Source organism: Tasmannia lanceolata, unplaced genomic scaffold (genome assembly GCF_043159265.1).
Source record: "Tasmannia lanceolata isolate RefF3 unplaced genomic scaffold, GAP_Taslan_0.1 ptg000008l, whole genome shotgun sequence".
In the NCBI taxonomy this organism is placed as follows: domain Eukaryota; kingdom Viridiplantae; phylum Streptophyta; class Magnoliopsida; order Canellales; family Winteraceae; genus Tasmannia; species Tasmannia lanceolata.
Genome location: NW_027518685.1, coordinates 34,946,630 through 34,968,029, shown reverse-complemented (window position 1 = coordinate 34,968,029; position 21,400 = coordinate 34,946,630). Strand labels below are relative to the sequence as shown.

Below are 21,400 nucleotides of genomic sequence, written 5' to 3'. Positions count from 1 at the left end.
TTTAAATGATAGCCACTTTATTAATACAATGACCGAGGTGGTCGAAATAAAAAATTTGTTAATGGAAAAGAGGAAGATAATTTTTATTTTTTTTAAATGATAGCCAATTTATTAATAGAAAGACCGAGGTGGTCAAGTTACAAAGGAAGAAAAAAGAAAGATAATTTTGATGTTTAAAGTCTTTTTCTGGAGATGACTACACCAAACTCGTATGAATTCAAAAAGAAGAAGAGAAGAAGAATAAACACAGGAAAAAGATCTTCTAAAAACTAAATCTTTTCTTTACTTTTCTTTTCTTTTTGGCTGCTATTAAATCCTTCCTTTTCTTTGCTTAGCGGAGGAAGGCCTCATCCAAGAAGAAGACATCTCTTTCAAAAGAGAAAAAAATACCTCTAATGGGGAAAAAATCACTGAGAAGATCTAAGAAGATGGATACCAACATAAAAGAAGGGCGACCACCCTAAAAGAAAGTAAAAAGAATTCAATTGACGTTAATCAAACCTCGGATTAAAATATGAGGATTCTGAAAATATATTTGCTGATCAATGCACCAATGGATCTATAAATTATGGCACCACTCTTTCCCAAATAATCTCTGATCAACTACACAGTGGATTCTTCAATTCAGCAATTTTGTAATCTTAGTAGTATTTTGAGAGAACTAAAATGCTCTTAATGTTCCATTTTCTGCCTCCTTTTCATCTAATTTTTCCCTAATTCGGTAATTTAGTTTTGCGAATGATGCATATGGTTCTGTTGCCCCAATAATCATGACAAGAAGAACAAATTCATTGGAATACCCAGTTGGGATTGGTGGTGTTCTCATTGAAGAATGAACCAGAGTTGGAGTTTGAGGATTTAATGTTCTTGAAGATTCTTGAAAGTCATATTCCAAAAAAATAGATTATATGTCACCGCATAACAGATTTTTCCTCATTGTTGAAGTAATTGCTAAAATAGGAAAATCAGTATTCTTTACTACCTCCTTGGTCATCTCACAAGTAATTAGACCAGTATACTGGCTAATTTCCAAAAACTCCATATCAAATTGATTTTTTTATGGTAAAAAATGTTATTGCAAGAAAAAGACCGAGGGGGTCTATACAAGGAAAAAAGAGAAGAAAAAGGAACGATTAAAAATACAGGCCCACCCAAAGCAGAAAAACTGAAAAAGGAAAAAGTCAAGGGGGAAGAAAATCAAATAACTCCAATGCCGCCCTCGAAACACCGTCTCTAGCTAACCTATCGGCCACATCATGGGCCGAACAACAGACATGAATGAAAGAAACAATAGCACCATCCAACCTATCACGAATCTCGTGGAAGAGAGGTGCAAATCTCCAAGGAGTCAAATTGATTTTCTACTTTGTTTTTCTTTGCACTTTGTTTTTCTTTGCACTTTGTTTTCTTTACATATTTGAGTTGATTCTTTCTTGGCCCCATTCCCTCATTATGTCCAGCAAAAGAAGTTGTAACCCAACTGTTTGTACTTTGAACTTTGTACAAGGTTAAGCTTGCTTTATTGTTACCTACAATTCATAATTACGCCAAGAGAAGCCTAAGCACAACCGAAGAAGATAAGGTCCTTCATTCCCTCTATTTCATACTAATCTAGATAAGTTACGGACAGTGCTTACTTGTATGCTAGTAAGAACTCACAATGTTTAAACTATCAAGAGCATCCCAGATGTTTCTGCATCTTGTTATTATAACAAGCTTTATAATATTTGATACAGATCGAACAGTTAAAGAGTTGGTCGCTGGTCCATTCGTTATTCCAAATAGTGATGGATCTGTAAGCAATGAAATTGCTTCTGTAAGTCTTCCCAGAGCCACAATAAAATTTAGAAGTAGTGGTGGGTTTGTAGATAGAATTGTGTCGCAGTTGCTAATAGCTAGAAGTTCAAACAAATAGTTAGTGACACCTCGAAGGGGTATTAGTATGACTTTATGAAAAGCAAATCATAAACCAAGCCACTTGGGGTATTGGTTTAGCAGTGATCATGTCGAAGGGGTATTAGTATCACTTTATGAAAAGCAAATCATAAACCAAGCCACTTAGGGTGTTGGTTTAGCAGTGATCATGTTAAGTCTGCCTCGTGGGTAAATGGAGATACGCCAAAAGATTGATGTTTGGTGTGATAGCAGAGACAAAATTCTCAAAGTACATCAATGCAATTATTGCTACATTCGCATTTTATCACAGATAAATTATACACATACCAAAATAAAATTGCAATCATACCGTTGTATCAAGATTCCAACCAGCAGCCGCAGCAGCAACCTCCATACCAATATAACCACCGCCAATAATCACAACCTTCCCTCCTCTCCCCTAGAAGCAGCAAAAGTTATGTTACAACAACAATCATATATTATAAACTCTATATTATTGTCAAACAACCAATTACTCCAAAAGCTTAAGCTGTTAGAGACGGCGTTATTTAGTCTTTTATACTTTAACACTCCCCCTCATGTGTGGCCCCTCTTCTTAGGATTAGCTTACACATGGCACATGTGGCCCTCTCTTTTTTTGGGTTGGCCATTGCATGTGGAATTTTAATATCGAGGAGGCTTGAACTCATGACATTTGCTCTGATACCATGTGAAACGACCAATTACTCCAGAAGCTTAAGTTGTTATAGATGGCATTATTTAATCTTTTATAATTTAACAATTATAAAGGGAAAACAGTTACTCGTCATTTGGTGTGAATTGTGTCTCGTGAGTTTCAGCTTGGGACTTCCAAAAATAGAAGAGAAAGAAAAACCAATTGGTTGTACTTATTGGCATTAAAATTCAATTTTACATGACTTCTATTGAAGTTAAAAGAGGCTTTCAGTCCCATGGCAAAGATAAATTTGACTTAGGAACTGCTATCAATTGCCGAAAACAGACTTTGTTGGACATAAAGAAAGCATTCTTGCATGGATACGTCAAATAAAAAGATTAATGGGTACTCCATCCAGACTATCTTCTTAGGACGATAGATTTGAAAACTGATCTATGAACTCAAGCAATAGCCCAAGTCAGTAAAGCTATTGTTGAAAGTCGTATCCCTTCCAAGGCCATCGAGAAATAGAACTGATTAATCCTAAGGCAAAAGGTTGAGAAACTCAATGACGATTTCACTAATCCTGAACAACTTGGAGCCGTGGAAGCGATATCCTCCTGCAGTTTTGTCGGCTAGCTTCTGCGGGAAAGATATTGGGGTTTATCCAAAGAAGGCACCTATCAGTGTTGTCAAACTACCAACTACTCCAAAAGCTTAAGCTGTTGGAGGTGTTATTAAATCTTTTATACTCTACACTCCCCCTCACATGCAGGGGTGTTCGTTCGGTTATAACCGAACCGAATAGACCGAAATTTGATAACTGAAATAATTTCGGTTATCAAATTTCGATAACCGAAACTGAACCGAAATTTCCAAAAACCGAACCGATTAAAAATTCGGTTATTCGGTTATAACCGAATAGTGGGAGAAAAAGAGGAAAAAAAGCAAAATCTTTATTTGGATCGGAGGGCTAGGATCATCCTATCGAAATGATTTTTTGAGCACAACCTAATTAAGTTATGATAAATCAAATGGACGGTTTTGATCATCCTACGGAGTGACCATATAGCACTTTGTTTGGAAAAATAATGGTTTTTATCCATAATTTTGGTTATTCGATTAACCGAAATTTATTTATTTTTTTGAGATAACCGAAACCAAACCCGAATAACCGAATTTCAAAAAAAAAATAACCGAACCGAACCGACCAAACCAATTTGGTTCGGTTATTCGGTTATAACCGAATAAGGAACACCCCTACTCACATGTGGCCCCTCTTTCTTTGGGTTGGCCTACACGTGGCACATGTGGCCCCACTTTTGGGCTGACCATTGCATGTGGATTTTTGACATCAAGGAGGTTTGAACTCGGGACCTTTGCTCTAATACCATGTCAAACTACCAGTTACTCCAAAAGCTTAAGCTGTTGGAGAAGGTGTTATTAAATCTTTTATACTCTAACAAGTGTTTGTGCTTGCATGTGTACTCTATTATTGTGCACATGTATGTGTACGTGTACTTGATACCGTGCGCATGTAAAAGAAGCCAAGACTATTGAAGGGCTTAAAAGACACTAAGGTTGCAAGTATTTACCTAGTAGATTAGTGGTGTAAGTAGTCAACAGGGAGGAGACAAGCATTGGATTTACCTGGAACTTACCTCGTAGAATAGTGGTAAGTAATGTTTGGTTGTCAACCCGCAGAGTAGTGGTATGGGGTGTCATTACCAATATAGAGAAGAGAGATAAGAGAGAGAAGGAAGACAGCGAAAGAGAGAGAGATCATCATTCCCAAGAAATCCAAGCAAAATTCCACCTTTTTTGTGGATTTTGGCTTGGATTTCATAAGGCAGGGGCGCGGGTGACACATAAGCAGATATGCAATGATTACTCAGGCCAAGAGACATTCCTGGTAGTCACCTAGGATGTTAATCCTATATTGGCACCCAAACACGGGGTCTTGCTGACATGGCACCCAAATGCCAAGCAAAACCCCTAAGCTATCCAGGCTTTTGTGCACCCAAACACACCCTAAGGAAGAATTATGTCATCAAATATCTTGTACAATTAAAATATTTCTTGGCATAAAAGTTGCCCAATCAAGAAAGGAGCTTCATATCCCAAATGAAGAAAAAATTGTCTATTGGAGGAAACTGGAAAACTGGGAGTGAGATATTTCACTTCTATAGAGCACTCCAATTTGTATATCAATAAGCTAATATATCTCACAGATACTCGACCAGATATTGCATTTGTCGTTGGAGTAGATTGTCAATGCATGCACAATCCCTAGGCTCTCCATCTTAATGTAGTCGATGAAATTCTATGGCACAGTAAATCTTCACTTGGATAGGAAATATTATATGCTATTGATGGGTGTCTTCAATTTTCTGCCTAATGGAAACTAGAAAAGTAGGCAGGGTTGCCATCCGATACACGGTCCATGTCAAATACATGGGAGTCAAGTTGGTAACATGAAAGAACAAGAAATATTCAAAATTCATCATATCTATTGTTAAACATGAGTAAAAGTGCAATGGAACATGCTGCTTGCAAGCACAATTCACAATAGGCTTCATTAACAGAAGTTGGATATGGGGTTGATTTACCAATTATTACATTTTGTGATTTGTGCCAATGAGGCACCTATTCTCATTTCATCTGATCCTTGATGCATATCGTAGGCCAATAAGTGGCATATTTGCCCATTAGGATTTATTTCCATGTTATTTAGAATTAGGGAGTTTATATATTTTCCATGGAAAATAAAAGTCCAAAACTAGAAACATGGAAATAAAATCCTAGAAACTAAAAACATGGAAATAAGAATCCTAGAATCTAAATAACATGGAAATAAATCCTAATGGGCAAATATGCCACTTATTGGCCTACTATCTGCATCAATCCTATTATTCACGAAAAAATCAAGCATGTAAAGGTTAAGGGTCACTTTGTTAGGGAGAAGGCAGTCAAACTAGAGAAGAGAGATGTCTGCTCCCTTAGGTTCAAAAGAGCAGCTACAAAACATGTGTATCAAATCATTTACAAGAAGTCAATGAAAGATTCTTAATAAGTATCACATAATAGACATTTATATTCCAATTTGAGGGGCGAGTGCGGCTAGTACTACGAAGTAGATATTATGTTTTAGTTTTTTTTGTTTTTTTTTTTTTGAAAATTATTGTGTTTTAGTTTATGTTCTGCTACCTTTATGCCTCCTTGGCAAATACCTCTTATTAGGGGTAATTTTGTAATTTGACATTTTTTTAAAAGATATGGTTATTCTCTTTTTTTCAATTTATAGAATGGACTTCCAACATATTTATCAGTGGCTTAAATTATGCAAAAAACAAGTAAAAGGTAGCAAGAAAAAAATTCACTTTAGTGAGGAATGTTGTGGCAACATTTTTCCGCTCTCCCATTCTCGCCATACACTGGCACATGGTGGCGAGTGATGATCGGGACCATTCAACTTGTCCTCCCTGAAAATGCCTTATATCCACTACCACATCGAACTGATTACCCTAGACCCTCGACAGGGAAGGTACATTATCCTCAAATGTTTTGACTATTGTATGTTTCAGGGGTCTTGATTGTGTAGACAAATCTTTATTTGGAGTAGGACCAGATAACACGTATGGTTCAATGTTTTATAATTCGGCCGAAATCGAAACATTTTGGTCAAAATTTTGGATTTTGGCCAAGGCCAACACGAAATTTACCTGAAATCAGTTTTTTACAAGATTTCAGCAAAATTTCCCTGTTAAGAGGATAAGAGTGTGGGTGTAACTAATTTCTATATTATAATTTAAGAAACTCTCAGTGCACAACATTGACATACAGAAGTAATTAAAAAAAGAAGCTGATGAAAGAAGAAAATTAAATGAAAAAGCACTCACCAATGAAGATATTAGTGAATCAGCATCAGCGACATCACGGATATAGTGAACACCTGGCAAGTTTCCTCCAATTTTCTCTGGGAATCTGAAACCAAGGAGGGACACACCCAAAATTACACATCCATCCTTCTTAGTTGCATCATGAATACCCATATGTTTTGTGAAGATGAAACATGTTGAAAATAATAAAGCGTATTACTTCCAAACCGTAGCGCTACTGAGCTTTCCAACTTGATCAAAATAAATAAAACATTCTCCATTTCCCTTTAAATTTTGTTCTATTAGCACCATCTGTGCAAATGATGTAGATATGCTTGAGATATGACATGATCCACGTAATGGAATTTGGCTACAATTTACAGTACCTCTGGATAAAAATAACAAAATAACACATAATACAAGGTAAAGTTTGTTAACAGGATGTATATAGCATAAACACAAAAGGGTAAACAATAATAACAAGTTATTACAAGTCATCTCTAATATCACAAACCTCGTCCTACCAGAAAATGCTACTGTAATGTCATATTTGGGTTTTGATATGAACAGTTTAAGCATGGTTAATCCTAAGGTCCGTTAACCAATCAATTGAAATTTCTAATGAAATAGAACTAATAATTTTCCAATGCCAATGATCTGTCAACAAAAGCACTACACATTAATGTTATATGCACATACGATAAATATATAGATAGGCATGATTTTTTACTCTAGTAGACAACTATACTCTAAGTTAGTCCCAAGTTTTGATCAATAGCAAGAAAAGGTAAGAATAGTTTTGGTTACTTGACCAAATTCTATCAATAGTGAGAAAAGAAGATCAAAACATCTATTAAAATATATGAAAAGAAGAAAAAAAGGGCGGCCCAGTGCACGAGGCTCCCGCCATTGCGGGGTCTGGGGAGGGCTAGATGTACGCAGCCTTACCCCTGCTTTGCGGAGAGGCTGTTTCGGTGACTCGAACCCGTGACCACCAGGTCACAATGGAGCAACATTACCGTTGAGCCAAGGCTCGCCCAACCCAGAAAAGAGCAATGAGAAAATTAGAATAATTATTTATTCTCATTTAGTGTATAGTACGGACTATGACAAGTAGTAAAAGTTTTGTTAAGGAAAATCAGGAACATGATGGAATATGATTAGGCCAAAGAAGTCTTCATAATGGGAAGACAGGTATTAGATAGGGTAAGAGTGGCATAGGATTGATTTTTTACCTTTCATTGGTTTCAGTGGCACCATCCTAAATTTAGGGAAGGCCTGGTAAGAAAAAGAGTAGCAATTACAGTATAGAGTTTTGGGAATTGCTGCATGGATTCTTCTAAATGGACACAATACTCGGACACATGTCAAATTTCACTACTCCACATAATTTACATTTACCATTGGTCACGAGCTTTGCCCATATCAATAGAAAGCATTTAACACGAAATATAAAATATTATATTTCTATAACCTATCAAGTTTGAATTATATAACCGACCATAACCCTATTATATCATAAAGTATTAAACTTTGGAAATCAATTCAAATATATGACCAAATCTAAATATCCTAAATTTCGAGGTTTGCCAACATTAACACTACACACATGGCTGACACTCGCCAAGTCAACTCAACTTGATTATGACTTGAGTAAAGGTTTTACTAGAAATTAGTTTTTTGAAACTCGAATGAAAAATTATTCGAGAATTGAGAACCGTAACAGCTTCTTAAAAAGTGTATTAGGATTCCCCAAGTCAAGCAGCTTTGTGGTTTTTCCCACGAAAAATTAGCAAGTGATTTTAAAGATGTCATTAGAACTTTTTTGACTTCTAATTAAGGCAGATGGCACCTTTCCAAAAAGAAATTAAGGCAGATGGGATTACAGCTGAATCTCTCGAAAGCTACCCCCTCTCTCTCCTCTTCTCAACCAACTGAGATTTATGTGACATACGTGCTATTTTCAAAGGTTTTACATAAAACTTATTTATTATTTCACTTGCAACACTTGCAACACATAGGATATTTCTCTAAATTTTTTTATCTCTAAGAATTCTGAGAAGAACCACAGTTTGTAAGGTGAATGATTCAGAGCAAGAAATTTTTCTCTACCAGCACGTACAAAACCCAGCATCATCCTCCATGATATATATTTCTTGTGTTCTTATACTTCGAATGTTAAGAGTCAACATAAAATGTCTAAAGAGTCACATCCATGGTGAGAACAGATAAGGATGGAAATACAAGAGGTCACCGAACTGAAGTTAGGGAGTTCTTTGACAAGTTTAAACCTAAAAAATTTAGCGTAGCGAAGATAAAACGTGATGATAAGATATGTAATAAAAGTGAATTCAGTTTCATTAGGCAAATGGAAGTTGTTGGGAACGTTGCCATGTTTCCCACTAATTAGTGGAAAGCTAAATTATAAGTAAGTCCTTTAATCCTTTTAGTTTTTTTGGAAAACCTAGGTCTATATAAGAAAGAACGAGTCTCTTGGGGGTGGGAATCTCTCTGTGTGGCGGCTGCAAAGAAGAGGTGTGGAGAGAGAGAGAGAGAGAGAGATTTCTCTTGGGTTTCTCTTGGAGTTTTTTTCTCTTGGGTTTCTCTTGTGTATGATCTTAGCAGCGGAAAGGGTTGCGGGTTTGTAGGTTTCAGATCAATCAATTGTAAACCTTATAATTTTGCTTTCTCATAATGGAAGATCGTGTTCTCATCATTCAAAAAAAACGAGATTGTGTTCTCACCCGTGGATGTAAGCATCTTGGCCGAACCACATAAAATTCGGTGTTCATCTTGTGCTTGTTGTTATTTGTACTTTTCCGTTTATTTGTCCACAATTGGATCAGATTTGCACAGCAGATTCTCTCAACAAGTGGTATCAGAGCTCAGGTTGGAGCGATCGTCGTTAGGCCACAGTTGGAGCGATCGTTGTTACGACGCAGTTGGAGCGATCGTGGGTGTCGTGGTTGGACTGCAGTTAGAGAGATCATTGGTCGAAGAACGAATGTCCGAGAAATTCATGCTTGAGGTGGAGCTCCGCAACGAGGGTGATCTAAGATAAGGGTAAAATCAGTTTCTATACAATTTAACATCGAAAAGTTTTATGGAAAGGTTAGTTTCACCCTAAGACAAATTAGGGTGAAGGACATCCTTATTCAATAGGGCCTGGCTAAACCGTTGAATGGAAAGGATGGGAAGACGGAGAAGATTACAAATGTTGAGTAGGAAGACATTGAGTCGAAGGCGGTTAGCACAATTCAACTTTGTTTGGTAGATAATGTTATGTTTAACGTTATGGAAGAAAAATCGGCGCCCGAGTTATGGGAGACGTTGGAAAAGCTTTACATGTCAAAAAGCTTGATCAACTAATTGGATCTGAAGCAACAGTTGTGTAAGCTGAAGATGCAGGAAGGCGGAGATCTTCTGGAACACATTGCTGTGTTTACCAGAATTGTGGATCACCTCCACGATTGATGAAAAGTTGAAGGAAGAAGACAATGCTCTTTTGCTTCTTACTTCAATTCTGGATTCGTATGACAACTTTATTGTATGTTAAGGACATGGTGAAGTTAAGGGAAGTCACGGTGTGTCTCTTATCGAATGAGATGCAGAAGCAATATGTTCTTGATGGGAATCAAGAGCATGGGATGGTTGTTCTTGGTTAGAATCAAAGAGGAAGGTCGTATGATAGGGGATCAGGAAAAGGCAAGTCAAGATCCAGGGTCACATAAAGGGCATGCAATGATAACGTTGTAAGAAATACGGCCACATCAAGCAGGATTCTCCGAAGTGAGCTTATATGTTGGACAATGGTGCTACAAATACAGTGGTGGAAGTAACGGATGAGCTAAGCAAAGTGGTTGGAGATGTTCTCACAATCTACACAGATAATCATACTTCTCCTCATGATAAGCATGGTTTTAAATTTCGGCCGAAACGAAACGAAATGGAGGAAATATTTCAGTTTCGGCCACGGCCGAAACGAAATTTACATGAAGTCGTTTCTTGGTCGAAATTATAAAAAAAAAACGAAATCATTATCATATTTTTTAATGATTTTTGGACGAAATTTCGGGCAAAACCGAAATATTTCGGTTTCAGTGGTGACCGAAACCGAAGTTTAAAACCTTGATGATAAGTGAATTCTAGATTCAGAGTGCTCAGTTCATGTATGCTCCACGAGGGAATATTTTTATATGTTCCAGGAGATAAGGGCAAGTGTAATGTCGTTGGGTGACAGGGTTACTTGTGACGTCATAGGAACTGGAACCGTGAAGATCAAGATGTTCGATGGAGTGGTTCGTACTTTGGGTGGTGTAACGTATGTCTTAAAGATACGACAGAATAGTGTTGCTTGGATGGTTGGACTCCAAGGGTTACATGTATTCAGCTGCAGGGAAAGCAATGAAAATCACACACGGTTGTATGGTTATGATGAAAGGAGAGAAGTGTAGTGGATAAATCTTCTAATCAAGGACATGGTGACTAGCCTTCCTAAGATCTTGAAGGCTAGTTGGAAAAAGAGTAGTGGCATGCGCACGCGTAGGGTCTCTTTCGCAGTTCGTGCAGAGACAGGTTTCCATACAGCAGGCGATGGTGAGAAGCTGATTCCCGGGATGAAGAGGACAAATCAAGATCCCTCTCTAGAGTTGACTGGTTGAATCAACGGGTTGGCAGCTACACATGCATTAGTCGTGTTGATCGAATCAGGTGGAGTCAGAACCAAGATGATTCGATGATGTGTAGCTGGTACTTCAGAAGGGCAATGATGGCTTGCGGCGCAGCGAACTGGTTGCAACATCAATGAAAAATATTCAAGTGGCTGGGATACAAGCCAAGGTGAAAGTTGCCTCGTTTCCCACGGTTTAGTGGAAAGCTAAATTAGAAACAAGTGTTTTTAGGTTTTTTTCTTCTGGAAAACCTAGGATTGTATATAAGAGAGAAAATGTCTCATGGGTGTGGGAGTCTCTTTGTATGACAGCTGCAAAGAGGAGAGAGAGAGAGAGAGAGAGTGTGTGCAATTTTCTTTTAGGTTTCTCTTGTGTACGGTCTAGTGGGGGCCAGCCCAGTTCAACAAGCCACTTGTCAGACTACCTTTAAGTCCTAGTAGGGACCAGCCAGCTAGTGATCGGCCAGCTTAAGCAAGCCAGTTGTCAGCCTACCTTTCACTCCTAGTGGGGACCAGCCAGCTAGGGGCTTCATTTTATTCCAAGTGTCCTGCAATCTCAGCCAATACAATTGGCAATGAGTTGGCAAGAAGATTCTAGAGCCTCCCCATGCATCTATAAATTGAGGCCTCACGAAAATCAGTTTTGGGGAGAAAAAATATTCTGTTCTTGTGAGTGATTTGGAGCAGCTCTTGGAGCTGGACGTACATCACTTTGAGGTGAGAAAAGAGACCTTTTACAGCATGATCTCCTATTATCCCTCTTTATCTATAAAAGTACCTTTCTTCCATTTTCTTTTAATTCTTTTCATGAAAAGATCATCTTGCTAGTTAGCTTCTATTATAAGCCCTTAACTCCTAGTTCATATCATCTTGTTCTCGTATCTTTTCTTGTTACCTCGTTTTGTTTTCTCCTCAAGCAAATTTCGTTTTCTACGTGAGCTATAATTATGTTTCTGTCACAAAGCATTAAAATCCTTCCTGGATTTGAGATAAAATGCAGATTAGTTGGTACTGTTGTGATTTTACACTACAAATAAAAGCAAGCACATGAAATTCGATCTTACCTGCTACGGTTAGGAATCCGGGCAGGCGAGCACATTTAACTGATTTATTTTGTCAAAATCGCCCAGCAATTAAGGATCCAAGCTCCTAGTAGGATAGTTTCTACTTTAGATCCTTAAGACCTTTGAGTATCTTCACTCAGATCTGGAATCAAAAGACTCTCAAGACTTACCAGAGGAGGTCTAAAGGCACTGGAGGAACGAATTCCACAAAGTTGCCACATGTTTGGCACGAGGATGAAGGCAGAGGAGCATTTGTTTGAAGGAGGGGTGCCAATATCAAATTAGGAGGTGGAGCATTAAAGTACATTTGGGGTGTCATTATCAAAATCAGCACATGTGTTTTAAACACTTGGTCACTTAACTGTCCATGAGCCCCCTATCTATTCAGTTTTGATTAAGAATTCTAGTTTGAAGAAATTTGTAGTTAAGTTGTGTTAAGAGTTTTAAGTAATGTTGGATTAGTATTTGGGTCTTATTAGAATTAATGGTTTATACTTTGTCAAGTTAGATTAGATAGCATTAGGAGATCAAGTCCTATTAGACGTACAGTTTATTTTTCTCTATAAATGTAAGGTATTTGGCCTCTTTCGAAGAACATAATAGAAAGAAGAACTTTTGCTCCCAAGCTTCCTAGACACTACAGCCAAGGAGAAGGCCCCACATTGGGTAGTCTCTCTCTCTCTCTCTCTCTCTCTCTCTCTCTCTCTCTCTCTCTCTCTCTCTCTCTCTCTCTCTCTCTCTCTCTCTCTCTCTCTCTCTCTCTCTCTCTCATTTTTTCTCCTTGCCACATACACAAGCCCATGGCAATTGGCCGCAAGACCCACACCCAACCCTCACCTCCTAACTTTTAGCCTCAAACCCCTTTCCTAACTTTTTTGCCGTGAAACCTCTTCCCCAACCCCCTTTGCCGCAAAAACCCCTCTCCTATCCCTTTTTTCCCACAAACCCAATCTCGCTAACTCATTTGCCGCAACCCCCATATAACCCAGAAACTGCAGCCACCGACCACCAACCCTCACCTCCTACCTGTCCTCACCGAACTGAAACCCTTTCCCTCACCTATCCCCTCAAACCTAGCCACCAGCCCTCACCCGAAACCCGTACCCTCACCTCACCCTTTTCCCTCCCTCCTCAGCCCCCACTCCTACCTCACCATTCCATACCATCAACCAATAGTCCCTCTCCTTCCCTAAAGCCTACACCGCTATCCTACACCACCAAAAACACCCCAAACATGACCTCTTTATCCATCGACACCAGCCCCCACCAGTCCTGTACCTCAACCCCTTCCCTTACACTCCCTACGAGCCACTTCTTCCAACCCAAAACCAGTCTACCAGTCTCTCTCCCAACCGTGAACCTTATAGTTATACCTCATAAAATCCCAACCATAAACCCTATGCTACCCAAAAATCTCACTGATCCCTCCCCCTCCCGAAACCAAAACTGTCCCAATGATTGTAAACACCGTTAACTAACCTTTTGGGGACTATTCAGACATTAACAGTCACTTGACACTTGGCAAGGACGTTGTGAACACTCACCGTAAATTAAGACATGTAACGTGTCCACAACTAGCTTCCGACCACTCCAAAGCCAGGGCAACGCGTAAATGTCGTTATCAAATACGTCAACACATGACATGACAGGAGGTAAACTTGTCAAACCAGTCCCAACAGTTTTTTCCCTGGAATTTTTCTCTTCTTAAACATGGTGCTTCTAACCTTTTGCCCAAAAACCAATACATAAACCTTAGCCCCACAAGCCAGATCCATATTCCCCATCTCAAACCTTCTAGAACACCACTTATGTGGCCGTTCTGCTCCAAGGGTTGGCTTTTGAAGTTTGAACTACTGCCAAAATTTGATTTGATGGGGTGGGGGGGGGGGTGGGGGGGGGGGGGGGGGGGTGCCAATGGGCAATGGCTTAGGTTTGTGCTTTCTTTCCTCATTAAGAACTATCCAATTTCGTAAAGAATCATTGGAGAACAAGGAACGCAAAAAAGTTCTTTCCTTTTGCGCAACATAATAGATCCAATTTAATTTCCATTATTATTTTACAGAAGTTGTTTCTATCCTTGAATAACCTGGATTCCATTCGTTCCAAATGTGATTACAATGTAACCACATAACCCAACTTTTGCTTTTTGGGTCCATCTTTTTCAAGTAAATATTAATTATTACTATCAATGTTCAGCACATTTTTGGTTTTTTATCAGCCAAATCAGAAAATGTTTAGTTCTCAGCTTGTTCAATCAATCAGGCAAAAGATTCTAACCTTGAATACCAAACTCCTGTTGTTCAAAAAAATGTCTTAAAGAACATGGAAGAAAAAAAGTTGTAGCGTGAAGTTATGTGTCTGAATAGGTTCTGAGAAACATTATGAAAAAGCCAGATCTGACTACTAACAAAAGTAGTTACCTTACAGCTGAACATCCAGTAGTTACCTTACAGCTGAACATCCAGTAGCAATTATAAGGGACCCATACTTAAGAAGGCAGCCTGCAGATGTAGTCAAAGTCTGTGTTTGGACATCGATGTCTGTTACCGGATCTTCATATAACACCTTTGGGAAAATGAGAAAGGATTATTATAAGTTTATAACTAGTAACTTGCAAAATATCCAAGAAACAAATGAGAGGGTGAACCCTAGAACAAAAATAAGGAATAGTGCTTGTACTTCATTGCATTGATAAAACAAAGAAAAAGTCAATAGTTTAGCATTCGAATTTCTTAGATGCATCTACAAAAAATATATAACACTCACTTCGACTTTTCATGATGATTGCAACCTACTGAATATTGACAGATATTTCTGCAGAAACCCTCATTACTTAATAACAGTTTTTTTTGGTATGTGTGCATGAAACCACAAGGTTGAGGTACAAAGCCTTACTGACTGATAGTTGTTCTCCATGACAAACTATCCATATCAAGACACCATCCTTTTTTCCATTTTGAGTCAGCAAGCAGAAGTCGGGATATTGATGGCAAAGGACTATCATACACATGGTTGTGCATTGTTTCTCAGTACATTATGTGAACATATAGATATGGTATCACTTACATTATGACATGGGGTCCTTTACATGTGAACATATAGATAAGATATGTTCACATTACATGTGAACATATACTGCTCTACATGTGAACATATAGATATGGTATCACTTACATTATGACAAGGGGTCCTTCTCGTCTTTTTGGAGTTGGACTTGGTCATAATGGCTGTAACAAATATCAGTTCATTATATAAGATATATCTATTCAACCAGTTATGTACACACATACCCGTATTTTTTTTAAATATGTATACATATACATAATGGCTGTATCCTTGACTCGACGAATGGTTATTTGATGATCATAACCATAGTATGGTATGCATCAAGTGCTTTGATCCATTTTAGAAATCCATCCTTGAATCTCCATAGGGATAGTAGTAGTCATCATAGCCATAGAAATAGGGAACCCGTAGTGCAGAAAAATATTGATCCTTGTATCCATCAAAATATGGAACAATTGTTGGAGCCATTGAGATCGGTGTCAAAAAATGAAATAAACCGTCTGATCTGTATGTCATGTCGAATGGAACACAATACAGTCACAGATCTCAAATCGGATTCCCGGATGGCCTGGATCGGTGGTTGGACCAAAACTGACGGACGGCCAAAGTTGCTCGAAGTAGTGCTTGCGCTCGTTGTTGGCTGCTAAGAGTGGGCTGGATATACTCTAAAAGTTGTCACGAACAACTTTTGTGTTGACGGCGAAACCAAATTTTGAGCGGAAATATCCCAAATAAAGAGAGAAAATGTGATCGAGAGAGGAGAGAGGAAATGCAGAGAGAGAATGAAGAGAGAAAAAGAAAATTCAATTTCTATTTTTTTTCTGCCGGGGGGGGGGAGGGGGGGTAAATTGGTCTTTCGTAAATGGATAGAGTGCCCGGGGAAAAGGGGGGGCTACCCTCTCTCTTTTTTTCATTTTTTGTTCACTCGCGTGACTAAGTGTCACCGTCAGGGAATGTCAAAGTGAAAGGAAGGGGTACAAAAGTGACTTTTCTTAAAAGAAAAGGAAGAGGGGTGCCCAACGAAGGAATGGGGTGAAATACCTAATCTTTTCTTTTCTTTTCTTTTTCTTTCTGTTATCACATACAAGACCCACTTGAAATCAATTTGGGTTTTCTTCCTCGCACGAAGCAGCCGGTGAAGGTGGGCGACGCGCGGCTCCAATGACGTGGACGTGTGTGCTTCAATGAGGACCGTGGAAATGGTGGACAAGGTTAGGGTTCTAAGGGTTTTCTTCTTCCTTATGGACGCGGGAGAAGGACACCGGGGCGCAATATGTCTCCGGCGTTAGCTTCGAAGATGAATTAGGCTTAGAACCCTTAACCTTATCTTAGGTTGTGTAGGTTTCAGCTTAATTGTTTTACCATGATGTTTAAAGACAGGTATTTTCTCGCCCATAATGAACTACGTCCATAATAAATCCAAGGGCGGCCAAGCAAGACGTGGGCAACAACCATGCGTAGGACATCACACCATATCTTATCTGAGTAACTTCCCATTTTGATGGGGACAAGACACCTAGGTGAAAAAGGTAGGGATGTCTTATCAACTCAAGCGACCTTGTACGGCTGCGGGTGTGGTTCAGGTTTGAGTTCCATTTTAGCAACACCTGCTTGGGCAACTACATTCATTGAACTCCCACCGTCGATGACGATTTTACACATTGTGCCTCCGCATTCAAGATAAGTGTGAAAAATGTTAGTGTGAATTGTGTCCCAATGTCGCACCTGTCAATTGAGAAAGGCTAAGAAGCAAAATATTGGATTATACACGTCATTGCCTATTCCCCATTCGCCATGGCAAGATGTCAGGATGGACGTTGTCCTTTAACTGCCTAGGACAGCTAGAGGACATGCTTCCATCCTGGTCGTCGTAGATCGTTTCTCACAGATGGCTCACTCTATTCCTTTTAGCAAGACAGCTAACTCCGTGCAGATTGCTAAGTTGTTCTTTAAGGAGGTCGCCAAACTTCACGGGCTACCTATTTTCATTGTGTCTGACAAGGATGTCGAATTCATTAGCTATTTTTGGAGGAAACTCTTCGGAACCAATTAAAGTTTTCATCAACATTTCATCCACAAACTGATGGTCAGACTGAGGTTAATAATCATAGCTTGGGTAATTTGTTGAGATGTTTAGTAGGAGACCGACCAGGTATGTGGGATCTTTTGTTACTGACTGCTGAGTTTGTGTACAATAGTTCTGTTAATCGGACAACTGGGAAGAGCCCCTTTGAGAGTGATCATGGCGTCAACCCTCGTGAGCCTGTTGATCTTATACCATTACCCCTGATACCCATCCCTCTCAGTCAGCCGAGTCTTTTGCCCAGCACATCCACGACCTAATTGCTGATAGACGTCGTACGATTGCTACGAGTATTATTGACGACAAACTCGTCGTTGATGTACATCGTAGGAACCTTGAATTTAATGAAGTCGACTGCGTTATGGTTCGTGTTCGACCTAAGCTTTTCCCTCGTACGAGTATTATTGACTACAAACTCGCCGTTGATGTACATCGTAGGAACCTTGAATTTAATGAAGGCAACTGTGTTAGGGTTCGTGTTCGACCTAAGCTTTTCCCTCGTCATTCTTTCAAAAAGTTGCATGCTCGAGCCATTGGACCTTGTATCCTTCGTAAATGAGGCCCTAATGCATATTTAGATATGAATATCAGTCATGTTTTCAATATTGAAGATCTTATCACATAGCGTGGTACGTTCGAGCCTCCTATTAGGGATTCTTAATTTAGCAGGTTTCTTTCTTTTTAGGACTCTGATTGCCTATTATACACCAAGCTACAGCTTATTTGTGAACTTTTGATGAATATTGAGATTATTGAGTGAAATTCCTTTCCCTACTCGAGTTCTTCTAATTCTCCCTAATATCTCCTCTTCTAATTCTACTTCTCTTCCTCTTCTTCTTTCTCCTTCTTCTTCTAATTCTACTTCTCTTCCTCTTCTTCTTTCTCCTTCTTCTAATTCTCTTCTCTACCCTACATCATAAGGGTTCATTAAATATTGAATATCTATACTGTATTCTGGGTCCACTAGTCCTAATTAAAGATTTTTTTATAGGGTCATTAAAAATTAATCATTAAAACTTAGAAATTTTTTGAACACCAAATATTCAATGTATTGAAGATAAGTTCGTAGTTTCACTCAACATAGATAACATGTCAGTGCATTTTTTAAAATTGAACACCAAATATTCAATGTATTGAAGATAAGTTCATAGTTTCACTCAACATAGATAACATGTCAGTGCATTTTCTAAACTACTATAAGAAGCTCTTACAAGCCCACATAAAGTAGGCAACTAGAAGTTCTATAAACATTAATAGTGCAAAGCCTATACCTTTCAAAAAAAAATAGTGCAAAGCCTATAGAAATGGATTTAAAGAAAATTCGTAAACAAACTTCTTTTTGAATCTTTGATATCAATAAGCCAACCCCACAATGTTACAGAAATACAAATAATATGTGGCCCAAAGGAATTTTCTTAACCCGAAATTTATCTAAGAACACAGGTCAACACCTAAAATTTTATTGATATTAGAGAAAAAAATACAAGAGGACATGCCGCCATGCCTCAACGCCCAAAGAAAAACTGTTAGCCCAAGGGTTCGACAAGTACTCCGGAAACCCGAGTTTTGATGATTAAAAAACTGAAAAGTATTATCAAGTTAAGTTATAATTGACGAATGAATTGCTATGCAAGTGAAATTTTCCAAGCCCATTGCTAAAGATGGCAATGGAGCTAAAGATCCCCACTTGGACCAAAAGATCGTAGCCAAAGCTGGAGCCATACATGGAGAACTCACAGAAGCCGAGGCAAGACTCAAGATTCGTCAAAGATCAAGATACAATAGGGTCAATTTCTTTTCTTAGTGTAACTAGTTTTCTCGTTGAATTTACAAGTGTGGCACTCTAAGAGATCAATTCCAAATTAAACGGACTCAAAAGGTTAAGTAAATTCACATCCGGAAGGCCATGGTGGAGTCCGAACTTGTTCAGAACTATATGGCATTCCATACAAATGAAAGGAAGAGGCCTCAAGCAAAACCGGCAGAAAAATCAGAACAATAAAGAAAAAATGCCCAGAACAGTGGGAGGACATCGGGCCCTAATGTCCGGCCAAGAATCTGGAAAATGCCAAGGAAATAGGGGAGGGGTAGTCTCGGCTGAGAGTCTGGACATGCGCCCAGTGCCTAACGGCTACTTCCCGTTGAGTGTTCTATAATGGCTATTTTCTCACTTTTTCTATATAAACTCAAGGGGTTTGCATTTAATAGGACTTCTAATGTGCATCTAACCCCTCTTGATCATGAAAAATACCTCAGAATCCTCTCTAAGATCAAAAAATCTCTCTCTTGTGCCTACACATGTGATATTCTTTATTCTTTGAGAGACTGCCTAGGATTATTTTATTGTACTTCTGTGTTAAGAGCAAGGTTTTAAAATTTCGACCGAAATCCAAAATTTCGGGTTTCGGTCAACCCCGAAACCGAAATTGTAGATACCCGAAACGTTACAATATTTCGTTCGAAATTTCATTTTCCCCAAAATTTTGACCCAGATTTACGGAACTTCACCCAAAAATCTAGATTTTTTTAATTATTTAATACTTTCCCGAAATTTCAGCTGAAATTACTGAAATTTTAGGCCTAAATTTCGGTAATTTCAGCCAAAATTTTCTATGAAATAAAATATTATTTTATTTGGTTTCGTGTTTAGAACAAAGGCTTAGTTGAGTTGAGTATTTGGTTTCGTGGATTTCGCCCGAAATTTTGAAATTTCGGTTGAAATTTTCGGTTTCGGTGAGGAGCGAAATGCTTTCCGAAACCAAAATTTGAAACCATGGTTAAGAGAGAGACTGCTTCAATTGTCTACAAGCCTACAAAGAGGCAAACACTTCTTCTTCCTCTCTCCTTCACTTTATTGGTGCAAGGGTCACCGAATCAACCTTGGAGCGTAAGAAAGCTCAGAAAACATTGTAACGGTTTGATCTCTACCCAGAAAGAGATCAAGGGATTAGTGAAGACTCAAGGAAGCCTTGGGAGAGTGGATGTAGGCCGGATTGGCCTAACCACTATAAACCACGCGTGTCAACTTCCATCTCCCTATCTTCGTGCTTGACAACTTCTTTCCTAATTAAGTTCTTTTTGTTATACTCATTTAATTAATTGACTGAACTAATTTGATTTCAAAATTAATTGAAAAGTTTTTAAAATACCCAATTCACAGCCCCCGCCCCCCTCCCCACCCGCACCTGGGATTACAAAAACAATCAACTAAATCGAATACCAGGAATGCCAAATATACCATTCCCCATAGCTCCCCCCTAACACATCCAGGGAATATTCCATGTCCAAAAAGTATTATTTATTCCCAAAACACAAGTATGGTTGGCAAGAGCATCTACTACTTGATTTCCTTCTCTATATTGGTGATATAATCGAGGGTTAATGTCAAAGATAAGGTCCAAAAGATCTTGCGAATAGTAGCTAACAGACTAAGGTGGCTCCTTATTGGAGTTAATAATATCCATCAAAACCTTGCCATCAGCTTCCACCAAAACCTCTATGAACCCTAAGACCTTACGATATCTAAGGCCGTCTAAATGCCTCTCATTTCAGCCAGCAAGTTAGTTCCAACTCCAACTTCATAAAAATGGGAGAAGGCAAAGATGAGCTTACGGAAAAAAGTAGAACTGCTGCTTGTATCGCCTCTGATATTAAAGTGGAACTGGTCTCCTGGATAAAGTCAAAGAAACAAACCCCTTATGGGATGGGAGACCTGATAAGGAACTGGTGGTCGGTGATATGGGACAGAACCATCAGATACAAGCCCAACCCTAAATGGATGAATCCACCAACGGGGTGGCTGAAACTCAACTTTGACGGATGCTCCCTGGGTAACCCTGGAAAGGCCGGGCTTGGAGGAGTCATTAGAAATTCTTCTGGGACGAGGATTATGTCGTACTCGGGACCATGGTATATGTGTGTTAACTTACCAACTTCTCCAAAAGCTTAAGCTATTGGAGAAGTTGGTTAGTTAACATGGTATCAAAGCCAAAGGTCTCGAGTTCAAACCTCCCGGATAGGGATAGCAAAAATCCACATGCAATGGTCAGCCCAAAGTGGGACCACATGTGCCAAGTGTTTGCCAAGTGA

At 38.9% G+C, this 21,400-nt stretch overlaps 1 protein-coding gene across 4 annotated transcripts in view; it reads right to left on the bottom strand.

The window, feature by feature from the left end:
* The window catches only part of MDAR6 (monodehydroascorbate reductase 6), a 91,817-nt gene that overhangs the window by 45,209 nt on the left and 25,208 nt on the right, over positions 1-21,400 (bottom strand). For 3 of the 4 annotated variants that reach the window (XM_077389358.1, XM_077389356.1, XM_077389355.1), the window contains exons 6-9: positions 14,609-14,727; positions 6,650-6,817; positions 6,451-6,535; positions 2,246-2,335 (exon numbers count right to left, since the gene is read on the bottom strand). In XM_077389358.1, the coding sequence (XP_077245473.1) occupies positions 2,246-2,335; positions 6,451-6,535; positions 6,650-6,817; positions 14,609-14,727 (462 nt within the window). The remainder of the gene's footprint in view (positions 1-2,245; positions 2,336-6,450; positions 6,536-6,649; positions 6,818-14,608; positions 14,728-21,400) is intronic. The other variant, XM_077389357.1, reaches the window with a different exon arrangement.